We start from the raw sequence: 12,312 nt of genomic DNA, 5'->3' as shown, positions 1-12,312 counted from the left end.
CATACCACATACACACACATAACACACCACACACACACACCAGGAACCACTATTTAAATACTAAACCTTAGTCCCCTAAATAGACTTTAAAAAATCTACTCCTGGTCTCCAGAACAGTCATACTGATTTACTATTTTGGAGAGTCCTCCCTAAACCTGAGGCTCTGGCTATAGTTATCACTTAGTTCTGCTGCTGGTCTGGTAAAATAACAATGGAAGAGCCAATGACATGAAGAAGGGATTTGTGGCCCACCGCTTTCAGGAGGGCTGTCCTGGCTAACCCAACCTACCAGATCCTGCTATTCTCTTAACCCAGCCTCAGGAGTGGAGCTGTGTGCACTGCAATTTTGGGGTTGACCAGTAGGTTTACTCCTTTGGCTTCTGTGTGTATTCCAAAGTCATTGTGATGAAGGTTCCAGGGCCTTGTGACACACCTACCCGGGTCTGTTCAAGCATGGGATGTCAAGAGAGGCCCTGTTCCTTTAGGGAATGCAATTCATCTCCTAAAAGGAAGGTCCCCTTACCTGGCTCCCTAAGCATCACTAGGGTTCCCCAGGAGAGCTGGACACAGGCAACTCCAAAGACAGCTAGAGGCGAACATGACCACCCTTTCTCCAGAAAACAGCCTCTCTGCGAAGCAGTCGGCCACCTTCATCCTGGTATGTTCTTCAATGTGTTTTGAGATAGGGGTTCACTGTGCCCCCCAAGCCTGGCCTTGGCTTGTGATCCTCAGCCTTCTGAGTGCTTGGCTTACAAGTTTATACCACCATACCTGACTGACACATGTTCTTCAGTCCCAAGTGCCTCCCTTGGTTTGCACTGGGACTCTTTGTGCCCGCTGAGTGGGAAGGCTGGGCATGGAAGGTGGAGCAGGACCAGCCGGACTTGGTCTCATCATCAACACCAAGTACAGAACAGGCACCTATATCCCATTTTACCTTATTGGGAGATCTCAGAACCCAGCCTGCCTTCCTCCCCAGAGGTGTCTTTCTAAAGCCAGTGAGTTTCTCAGAGTTGCACAGATGCTGGTGAGTTTGCTTTGGTGCATTTGCCAACAATTTTGGTAGATTGTCACCAGGTGGCAGTAGTGCTTCTGTTACTAGGTCCCAAGCACAGTTAATAAACAATTCCTTAGTCCCCTTGAGTCATGGAAATTTTCCATGCACTATTTTTCAAAATCATAACTAATTATAATGACCTTAACCAATCTCAAGATCCATTTATCATGTGATTAATAGAATGATACATAAAAATGCAAAATAAACACCTGAATGTTACGATGTTATTGCCTGTGACCACCAAGTCTTGAATATTCTATATTTCTTCTGTTCTTCAAACTTAGAGAAGGATAAAATAAATAATGATAATGATAATAATAATAATGATGAATAAGCTACCATACAGCAGTTGGTGCCTACAAATGATGCTGTAAATGCTTTGTTTATAGTTGTTCCTTCTCCTCCCAGCCATCTGAGGTGGGATCTGATGGGCTATCATCGTTTGATGAGTGAGGACATGAATCCTAGGGACTTAGCATCCTGGCAATCAGATATCCAGTTAGTGAAAGAGCTCCTCTCCAGACCCAGGCTGTGAGCTGACAAGTCCTTCCCGTCAACTCATGGACTCCTGAGTGTGGAGCTGATGGCCAGCATCAGGCAAAACCAGCGCCAAAGTTCACTGCACCGCCTGGCGCCTTATGTCTCGGTATTGGCCCGGTAGATGAAGCACGTATGAGCTATTCAGGAAAGGTTTTCTCTTATTACCTGAATGTGTCAACACAGGACTGTAAATTAAACTTGTATACAAATCCCTTGAAGGTCTTCCGGTCCAGAAAGTTTGGGGAACAGCCTGAGAGATGCATTCCTAACAGTTTTGTGGGACTGTTGGGACACCCCTGGTCAGCTGTTGGGTTCTGTCCATCAACAATCTCTCCTCCTCTTCAGCAGGAGAGGACCCTCATCCCACAGCCTCACTCTTAGTTGCCTTCTTATTAATGTCTTGCAGGCCTTGCACTTACTCCTCATACACAAGTATGTGGCCCACAAGTGTGCACGCCACACGCGGACACACAACATCTCCTTATTCGAATATTCCTGGGATAGGCTGCTTTACATCTTCAGGGAAGATAAAACAGAGAACATGAGTTGTTTCATTTGTGCTGATCTTATAGCTCCCCATTATCAAGCTGCATAATCATAGAAAATCATAAAATGCATGAAGAAGGAAATAATATTTATACTCCCCAACTTACTCACAGATAATCACTGTAGTTTTTGTTTTATTTCGAGACAGGGCCCTGTGCATCCCAGCTTAGCCTCAAATTCACTGTTTAGCTGAGAATAACCTTGAACTTCTGGCCTCCTGACTCCACAGGTGTGTCATTGTGACAGGATGTGGTGCTGGGGATCAAACCCAGAACTTCCTGTGTGCTAGGCAAGCGTTCTATTAGATGAGCTACATCCCTGTCTCCAATCACTATTGGTATCGGTTTTTTTCTTTAAATTTCATGTGTATGAGTGTTCTGCTTGCATGTATGTCTGTGCACCACGCATATACCTGGTGCCCAAGGAGGCCAGAAAAGGGCTCAGGTCCAGGAGTTATAGTCAGTTGTGAACTACCACCTGGGTGCTGGAAGTTGAACCTGGGTCCTCTGGGAAAGCAGCCAGTGTTTTTAACTGCTGAGCCATCTCCTCAGTCCCACTGTTTGTTTTGTTGCTGTTGTTGTTGTTGTTGTTGTTGTTTTCTGTGTAGCCCTGGCTGTCCTGGAACTCACTCTGTAGACCAGGCTTGACTCAGACTCATAGAGATCTGCCTGCCTCTGCCTCCTGAATACTGGGATTGGATTAAAGGCATCCACCACCAGCACCTGGTTCCCACTACTGTTTTTTAATGGAGGCTGTTTTCTTTGTATTGTCTTCAGTATCTTTCCTATTATTTATTTGTTTTTGTTGTTGTTGTAGTTGAGACAGAGTTTCACAATGTAGCTTCATAATACCTTGCAACTCACTATGTAGACCAGGCTGTCCTCAAACTTGGAGATTCACCTGCCTCTGCCTCCCAAGTGCTGGATGGAATTACAGGCAAACGCCACTATGCCCAGCCTTCAGTCTTTCTTCTAAGAATCTCCTGTACATTCAAGTCTATGCGGTACAGTTTTTGTAATGCATAGCAGACACAGAATATGAGCAGCAGCCCTGAGAACACTGAGGGCCCGGCGTGGGGACGGGTAGTGCTCCTGGAAGACCACAGACCCCATAGAGAGGCAGTACTGGTACACAGGCAGAAAGTCAAGTATCAAATTGTGCCTTTTCCTGTAACATTTGTATCTTTCCAGATCATTATTCATGCCTTGCAAACATCTATTTATATGCCTCCCAGTATTCCACAGGGTATATAAAGCATAGTTTCCTTAACTATTCCCGCATTGCAGTGCTTACGGTTTTCACTTGGGCAAATTGCGTGCAGGGGACATTATTGTCCGTTCCGTTTCCCACATATTTTCAGCAGTTAGGATAGAGTGTTCTAGGTGTGAGCCAGAGGCTGTGAGTTTTGATCCTGCACAGAGTATAGAGCCTGGCATTTGAAAATCACCTCAGGTTAGAAGGAAGGCCCAAAGCCTCTAGCGGAAAGCTAATCTGGTTGTCCTTGCCAGGAGAAAAGAAACCCCCCCATTGACAAGACGGAATGGGACAGCTTCTTCGATGAGAACGGTCACTTGGCCAAGTCTCGGGACTTCATTTGTGTTAACATCCTGGAAAGGGTATGACTCCCAAGCTACCCTCAGTCTTGCCCTGGCACCAGGGGGTGGCACAGATGGCAGGGATTGGCACGGCATTGGGCATCTTGAGAGCTCGTGACTTCCCGTGCCCAGGGTCTACACCCCTCCGTGAGGACAGAAGCCTGGAAGTTCCTCACAGGTTACTATTCATGGCAGAGTTCCTGGGATGAGCGGCTCATGGTGGACGCCAAGAGGAGGTAGAACTTTCCAGAGTCTCTTTCAGTGGAGAGTTGTTGGGGCTTTGGGGTGGGGGGGGACACTCTCTCAGCCTAGAGATTCAGGTTTCTTCTTCACATGGACTCCATATTCTGAGAAGACTCCCGATGCCTCCCACACAGGACCCACATACAGTAGGTATAACCAGATTTAAGCTGGCACCTCCTCTCTGGTTTCATTGACCAAATAAGCAGCTGCAGGCAGGGTCTTGGCCTGAAACTCCCCTCATCGCCTTGCTCCTGCACAGCCTACCTGTGAAGGATCCTAGGAGTTTTCCTACCTGGGCTCAGTCCCCTTTCCTGCCAATTGCTACACCAAAATCCAATGGCCGAACTGTCTCCCGAGTCTAGGTTCCACCTCTCTGTACTGCCCACATCTCCTCCTGGTGCCTGGTATGGGCTGCTCATGTCCTCAGGTTAAACAGTTCCAGAGGCATATCTGCTGACATTTCAGATAGCCTATTTTCTCTTAATCCCAGCTCTCCCATCCGAGAGCCCTCCATCTGACCATTGTCTTAGAGTTAGGGTTTCTATTGCTGTGATAAAACACCATGCCCAAAAGCAACTTGGGGAGGAGAGGGTTTATTTTGTAGCCTACAGTTCCACATTGCAGTCCATCACGGAGGGAAGTCAGGGCAGGAACCCGGAGGCAGGAGCTGATACAGAGACCACGGAGTGCTATTTACTGGTTTGGTCCTCATATCTTGTTCAATCTGTTTTCTTTGTAGTGTCTAGGACCAGCCCAGAGCTGGCACCTCCCTTTGTTAGCTGGGCCCTCCCACATCAATCATTAATCAAGAAAATGCACAACAGGCCTACCCACAGGCTAATCTGGTGGGAGCCTTTTCTTCCCACCCCCTCTCCCTCTCCCTCTCCCTCTCCCTGTCCCTCTCCCTCTCCCTCTCCCTCTCCCTGTCCCTCTCCCTGTCCCTCTCCCTTGTTTGTTTTTTGAGAGACAGGGTTTCTCAGTGTAACAGCCCTGGCTGTTCTGGAGCTTGCTTTGTAGAGCAAGCTGGCCTTAAACTCAGAGATCCACCTGCCTCTGCCTCCCAAGTGCTGGGATTAAAGTTGTGTACCACCAATGCCGGCTAAGGGACCATTTTCTTAATGGAGACTCCTTCTGAAGTGACTCTAACTTGTGTCAAGTTGATGTAAAACTGACCAGCACAGGACTTCTCCATTGGTTCAGCCACCCTACTCCAGCCAATCTGGGAACCAAGCGCTCCCTCTGCTCCGGGCTCGCTCTTTCTTCCTCCACCCAGACTTGTCTCCCTATTAGCTGTCTCCAAAACCTCACCTTCAGGACAGTGGGAATGCTCAGGGGATGAAGGCACTTGCCACCAAACCTAATAATCTGAGTTCAACCCTATGGTAGACGGAGAGAAGGGATTCACTTTCACAAATTGTCCTCTGACCTCCACAAGTGTGTGCTACACACACACACACACACACACACACACACACATTGAAGAAATAAATAAATGCAAAAACTCCATCCTTGCTTCAAGGCCACTTCCTCCTGCTTGGCAGATCTTTGTAGGTAAATATTCATGGGTTTTGAACTTGGAAAGGTCTTGGGTTTGGGAGTGAATTCAATTCTAGCGTTAACATCACACTCTGAGTAAACTTGCTCAGGAACTTCCCTGCTGAAGGCGCAGTCCCCTCCTTTGTCAAATGCGGGTCACATTACAGTTCACAGAGCGATTACAAAGATCTCACTCTAGAAACAGGCATGTCGCCATGCACATGGGACGAACAGCTGTGGTTCATGTTGGTAGGGATGCTCCCTAAAACCAGAGGCTGCGAACTTTCACGTCTGTGACCCTGGGGTGTGAGTTTGCTGAGCCTGGCGCATGCCTCTTCTCTCTCCCGTGTAGCACACACTGGGGCAGAGTCCGAGTCCTCCCCAAGTCCCCTTTCTTTGGCTCGTGCAGGCCTCACCTGTCCACGTGTGTGCTCGAGGTGCACCGGGTCCAAATGACCTACGGTGAACTGCTTACTTCTTAGAGGATTTTATCTTAGACTGCCAGGGACCGGGCCTTGTGTGTGTCACACATGATTTCCGAGGCAGAAAGTCACAAATAAGAAAAGTGCCGTGAACAGGGTGGCTGACAACATCGGACATTTTTCCCTCTGGCATTCTGGAGGCAGAAGACAAGGTTGCATGCTGGCCTCCTGGGAAGGCTCTAAGAGACAGAAGGTCCTCCACACCTCCTACAGAAGCTTCCTTGGCTTGAGGCTACATCCATTCATGTTCTGTCTCAGTGGACATGGGTCCTCCCACCTCTGTGTGTCTCTTATATAGATAGTTGTCATTTGATTTAGGGTCCCCCTGGAAAACCCAGAATGACCGCATCTTAAGTTCCTTCATCACACTGGAAAAGACCCCTTCTATAAATAAGCCCGCATTACAGGTTCTAGGTGTTACATCCAGGACACGATGACTTTTAGAGGCCACCAGTCAGTTACCGCATCAGTTAATCAAATTGCAGTGGTCAGCATAAGATTGTCCCCACTCTGCAGATGAAGAAACTGAGGCTTAGAAAGAGAGGATGACATCCTTCTGCAGACACTCAGTTGTTAAGTGGTGGCCCCAGGGTTTGGGTACTATAGTTGGACCACAGAGATCACCCCACATGAAGCCGTCTCCACACTGTGCCAGCTGCCAGTTGGAGAACACTTAGGGCGGGCTGCTCAGGCTGAGGGAGGAGAAAGCACCGCAGTGGGGACCAGGTGGGCACCAGGTGGGCAAGGTTACCCTACTCCTCTTAAGCTCAGCATCTGCTGCTGCTCTGAATCGTCCCTTCTTGGGAGGGCAAGGCCACCTTTCTCAGCCCTGCTGTGTTCTCTCAGGAGGAACTACAAAGCCCTGTGCCAGATGTATGAGAAAATCCAGCCCCTGTTGGAAAACTTGCATGGGAACTTCACAGAGACTAAGAACAACATCGGTGAGCAGAGGGAGTGGGGAGAGCTGGGCAGAGAGGGGGGTGGACACCATTCTGGTCTTTTCTTAGTCATTTTCAGGCACAGGTGACTCCGAGGACTTGGCAGCTGTCTTTGGCCTGGGAATTTCCTAGCCAGTACGGGGTCGATCCACCCATCCATGCGCACCGGTATTCCCGGATGAGTTCCCCTGTCACAAGCTGTCCCTGTTGCTTTTTCTTCCTCCCTGCACCCTATAACTTTATACTAGGTTAGATCTGAACTGGAAAGTGAAGGGTATTCTTGAAAAAGGTTATGGTCTGGTCAAAGATGTGGAGGCAAGGAGGAGCCCAAGACCAGCTGGATACGATGATGAGTTGAGCTTGGTGGGGTTGACATGCCTTTTGTAGCCCCCTCCCACTAGGAATTTTTTGAGGGGAGGGAAAATGTCCTCTAAGGATAGGAGATGAATTCATCCACGCTTTCTGTGCTGGAGATGATCCAGGGTCACCTCCTGTTCCCTGCTCTAATCTAGCATATGACATCCAGAAACTCTATACCAAAGACCCCCTGGGCAATGTGCTTGTGGACAAGAAGAAACTGGAGAAGACCCTGCTGCTGAGTTATGTCTGCAACACAAAGGCTGGTGAGCTGAGTTCATACTTTCCGGCTCCTTCCTGGACCCTGGGCCAGCGCCCGTTGGCTTTTCCTCACTGGTACCCTCCCCCACAGAGTACCAGCGAGGCTTCCATGAGATGGTGATGCTTTTCCAGCTGATGGTGGAGCATGACCACGAGACCTTCTGGCTCTTCCAGTTCTTCCTGCAGAAAACTGTGAGGACTAAGCCAAGCTCAAATCTCCTACTCCCCACGGCCCATCAGGCCAAGGCACCAACACCGCAGCCACTTCCTCCAGCCCCCAAACGGGTGTAGGTCAGAGGGGTTGGGTGGTAGAGTCTTTTGAGTTCAGAAGGGCTCTTCAGAGTGCCATTTTCACCAGGTGCAGTGGTGGAACACTCTGCTGGCCTTTCACTTGTCAGAACTGCAAGGCTGTCTCTTTGTCCCTGCCTCCCCCTCCCCTGTTTCCATCACATGACCTATAGTTCAGACACCCTGGAGGACCCAACAGTACCCAAGGTGTACCCTACTCTGCACCCAGGAGGAGGGCTTTAACATCTGGGAAGATTTCCTTTGTCACCTTCTAGAAGCTTCCCACACCCCTTACCTCTCTTTGCACCTCTGCAAAAATATGCTTGCTGAGCTTTCTTTCTTGGTTCTGACCTAGTAACTGGGGTGATGGTCACATGTGGGACATCTTTGCAGCTCCACCCCACCCCCATATGTTAAGATGCACATGAATACATGGCTGCCCAAAGATGTACACATATGCAAACAGGCACAGCTGCATGCATGAACCAGAGACGATAACAACACACACACACACACATGCGCGCACACACACACACGCACATACTCGTGGACGTTGAACCAGACACATCACCTCTCAGAACTGGCACTGAGAGGTGGATTCAGTTCCATGACATCCTCGAGTTGAACGGTGGAGGACTGTTCTCTGCTCCCATCTTGTCCAGGAGCACAGCTGTGTCATTAACATCGGGGTAGGCAAGAACCTGGACATGCTCAACAGCCTGATCGCTTTACTGGACCCTGAATTTGCCGAACACCTCAGTGAGTGGTCCACAGTTACTACTACTTCCCACACCAGCAGGTAGGCTATGGGAGGGCCAAGGCCCATAGCAGACATGCTCAGACCCGGGGAAGGGAGGACCTATGTGGAAGAGCCTGGGTCCGTGACACTGAACATCTGCTCCAAACAGACTCCATGGCTTGTTGGGAAAGCAGCATGTTTCCTGTGTTCTGCGTGCTCTGTTGCCTAGCCTTGCCTGTGTGGCAGCTTACGTGCCTGTTTCTCTCCTCACAGAAGGGAAGGGTTCGGGAGCCGTGCAGTCCCTCTTCCCCTGGTTCTGCCTGTGCTTCCAGCGTGCCTTCAAATCCTTCGATGATGTCTGGAGGCTTTGGGAGGTGAGGTGCATGCAGCTGGAGACACTGGATGTGGACTGTACCCCTCCTTCATCGGGAGGAGAAGCTACACATTTTCCTGCCTCCCTGTCTTCCTGGCTTTGAATGGTGCTCAGTGGTTTGGGGTTTAATTAGGTCAGCAGCCCTCCTCGCTCCTTGCCGGAGAACGCTAGAACATCAGGGCATCAATCCTGACGCCAGACTCCACGGACTGACTACAGGGCAGTTTAGTGCAGGGGCACCTGCTGGCGCTCCTGGGCCACCCTGCTCAGCTCAGGCACCCTGCCCCCTGCTCTCTGCTCTCCCTCACTGTCCTTTCTTAGTCTTCCCTTTCCCCAGAATGCTGGCTTCTTTTAGAATCTGATTTCCTCCAAGGCCCCCAAGGACATGCGTAGTCTTCCAACCACAGTCCCTAGGGCCAGCAGCAGATGATCCTCCTTAGGAAGGAACCCACCGTCTGGTGCTGTCCTGTTCCTAAACGGAGAATCCAGCTCGACTGCTAGCCTGGCATGGATTCTCCCACAATCCAGCCTCCACCTGCCTTACCCTTTCATCTTGGCCAGCCGTTCTTCATGCCCAAATCTAACACAGCACCTCCTGGCTTTTGAGGAAACCATGGATTACCTAGCTCCCACTCAAATTCTAATTTCTCCATACATATATACCCTGTTCTAAGTGTGTGGTTTGTGGTAGCTTGCTGTCCTCGGGGCATCCTGGTCTTGGGCCACAGGGCTGAGGCCTGCTGGCTGCCCACAGGTTCTGCTGACGGGGAAGCCCTGCAGGAATTTCCAGGTGCTGGTGGCCTACAGCATGCTACAGATGGTGCGTGAGCAGGCACTGCTGGAAAGCATGAGCGGGGACGCCATCCTCCTGGTGAGCGCCCTCGGCCGGATTCCTCTCCAGCCTCTAGAGCTGGACCCCTGTACCCATTTTGTAGAAGGATGCAAGTCCACGGTGTGCTAGTTTATGGCCGCTTTGGCCTCCAGTGGGGAGCAAGGGATGAGTGCTGGAGCATGGCGCTCCAGGCTGATGGTTCTTAGTAGACTCCTCCAAAGGCCCTGGGACAGCGATAGAGGCCATGTTAGTTTATCATCCAAGTAAGCATGCGAAGAAGTTGAAGTCTTGAATGGTCTAATCATTAGAATCATTAGACTCTGTTGCCTTGAAGTTGACCCTTGGCCTTGTAGCATAAGGGCCTAAGGTTCTGAGATGTGCTCAAAAGCCAGTTGAAGTACCAGAAAAAAAAGTCTTGATTGGTACACCAGTTATAAACCAGGTCTTCCTTGGGAGCTTGAGACACGTTGTAGAATGCCAGGGCTTCCTAGACGCCCATGTGAAGGCTATGCTTATCACACCCCAAAGCACACAATTTCCAGGCCCTGCGGCAGGCTGTGGCGACATTAGGTGCTCCCCAGTAACAGCTATGAGCAGTAACTTTCTTATTTTTTGTGCTGCCTGTACCCAAAGGCACAGGAGAGGTGTCTGCTTACATATACATGCACACGCACACACACCACGCACATGTGTCTCCCTCCCAGGCCTGCAACAACCTCATCGACCTTGATGCTGATGAGCTCATCTCTGCTGCCTGCATGGTTTATTCTGAGCTCATGCAAAAGGAGGTAAGCTGTCCGGATTTGCCCTCCTCCTCTTTACCATCTTCTCCCTCTTCCTTCTCCTCCTGCACCTCTTCCTTTATTCCTCCTCCAAGAAGCCTTCTCTGGTTTCCCATGCCCACCTGTAGCAGTCACACTTGGCTTCCTCCCACCAGCCCACAGTAGTTGCTCTGTACGGCCTTCTCGTTGACATCCTCACGGGCAGTCTGGTTCCTGGGCTTACAGTCTTCCTTTCACAGTCCCTGTATCCTTCCCAAGGGGTTCAAGTACAAACCTGGAGGCCACCCCTGACAGGGACTCCGGAAAATGTCATTGACTGGACAGATTGAAGAGTGAGAGCCAAATCAGATAGTGTCTGCCAACATCACAGCTTCATGACTCTTCTCATCCCCAGATTCCCCAGCCGTTAAAGGATTTCTTACTCTGAGAACGCCAACACTCACAATGGACACACGCTCTCAGTGGACCGGATGAAGGCAATTCTTCAGCCTTGGGGTCAGGATCAAGTTCAATGGGTACTCACGCGAGGGCGTAGACAATACAGAATCATGGAAACAGCTTTTGGAGTATTGGTTTGTAGTGTCACATCTTGGACTTTGGAGTACGTGATGGCTGAGACCATGTAGTAAGTGAGCAGACCCCTGCGAGCCTGTGGAGAAGGCACTCTGGGACAGGACAGTGTGAGACAATCCATCTTCCCAACTGGTGGCTCTTTAGAGGTCCACACCGGAAAGCAAACAGGTAGGGTAGAAGCAGCTTCGAAGCCCCCAGACACCTGCCACAAGAGTGAGCATACAGAGATGACTACATCTGGACTCAAGTTCCAAGGGGAGATGAGCTCTGGCCTTGGCATCTGTCCCCGTTATCCCCTTACTCTCAACACAGTCCTCACGTTCTCTCCCACACCCAGTCTTCCCCGACTCTAGAGGACCCCCAAATCTCTGACCATCAGGTTGTTCCCCTCCTGGTCTCAAAGTCCCCCTCATAACTGTACCTGGATTCCTCCACCTCCAAGTGTCTCCTTGATCAAAGCTGGGCTTCCCAGTCTTGCTCATACCTCCTGAGACTTCATTCTGCCTTTGCCCAGGAAACTACTCTCCTAGGCTAAGAGGCATAGGTCTCCTAGGTCATGCCATAGCCCTCAAGCTCCATGTCCAGCCTACCAAGGCTCTGGTGAGCCATCTTGCCAGTAGGTGTGGAGAAAGGGATGGACTTGCAAAGGGGTTGGAGTTGGGTCTGGGTTGGCCCCAGAGTTGCACATTGGCACATGCGCACGCACAACTACATACACTCACACAATTCCAGGTGCTACATTTTCCAGGCAGTCTGCTGGGTCCATTGGTTTTGCTGCAGACCCTGGCCCTGGGGGTAAGGCACAACCATCATTCCCAGTCTCCAGCCAACAACCCTTTTTCCTGCTTTCAAAATGTCAGTCTCCTTGGCCAGCTCTCGGAAGGTATTCTGCCTCTCTGCATTTTCTGGTCTTCTCTCAAATGACAATCTCCCAACCATGGATGACTTGAGTCTCTTAGTTGTTCTTGGTGGAGGTGGAGGTGCTGAATAAGGAAGCCCTGTCCCACCAACAGGGTTTTCTCTGCATACTTAAGGAGAGAGCATTTACTAAGCAGCAAAGCACGTGGGTAAATTCCTGCGCGGTGCTCTCCTCGGCTCTGTGTTCTGAAAGCAAGACAGATGCGGGATCCCCCTCTGTATGCTGGTGATTGACCATTGATTAATAAAGAA

The 12,312-nt window shown here is 50.2% G+C and overlaps 1 protein-coding gene across 3 annotated transcripts; it reads left to right on the top strand.

Moving 5' to 3' along the window:
- The first annotated feature begins 598 nt into the window (after positions 1-598).
- Positions 599-10,996, top strand: Tbc1d21 (TBC1 domain family member 21). 3 transcript variants are annotated; one of them, XM_038324219.1, is made up of 11 exons: positions 599-658; positions 3,652-3,759; positions 3,871-3,974; positions 6,846-6,940; positions 7,450-7,560; positions 7,647-7,747; positions 8,506-8,602; positions 8,859-8,956; positions 9,710-9,826; positions 10,492-10,575; positions 10,964-10,996. In XM_038324219.1, exons 1-11 carry the CDS (start codon positions 599-601, stop codon positions 10,994-10,996), a joined length of 1,008 nt encoding a protein of 335 aa, XP_038180147.1. The 3 variants fall into 3 exon arrangements, with proteins under 3 accessions (XP_038180147.1, XP_038180146.1, XP_038180148.1); XM_038324218.1 differs by having other exon boundaries at positions 8,856-8,956; XM_038324220.1 differs by lacking the exon at positions 3,652-3,759 and having other exon boundaries at positions 8,856-8,956.
- The last annotated feature ends 1,316 nt before the right edge of the window (positions 10,997-12,312 follow it).

The sequence above is a fragment of the Arvicola amphibius genome, chromosome 3 (genome assembly GCF_903992535.2).
Source record: "Arvicola amphibius chromosome 3, mArvAmp1.2, whole genome shotgun sequence".
In the NCBI taxonomy this organism is placed as follows: domain Eukaryota; kingdom Metazoa; phylum Chordata; class Mammalia; order Rodentia; family Cricetidae; genus Arvicola; species Arvicola amphibius.
The sequence above is the reverse complement of the archived record's forward strand: the minus strand, read 5'-3'. Positions and strand labels throughout refer to the sequence as shown.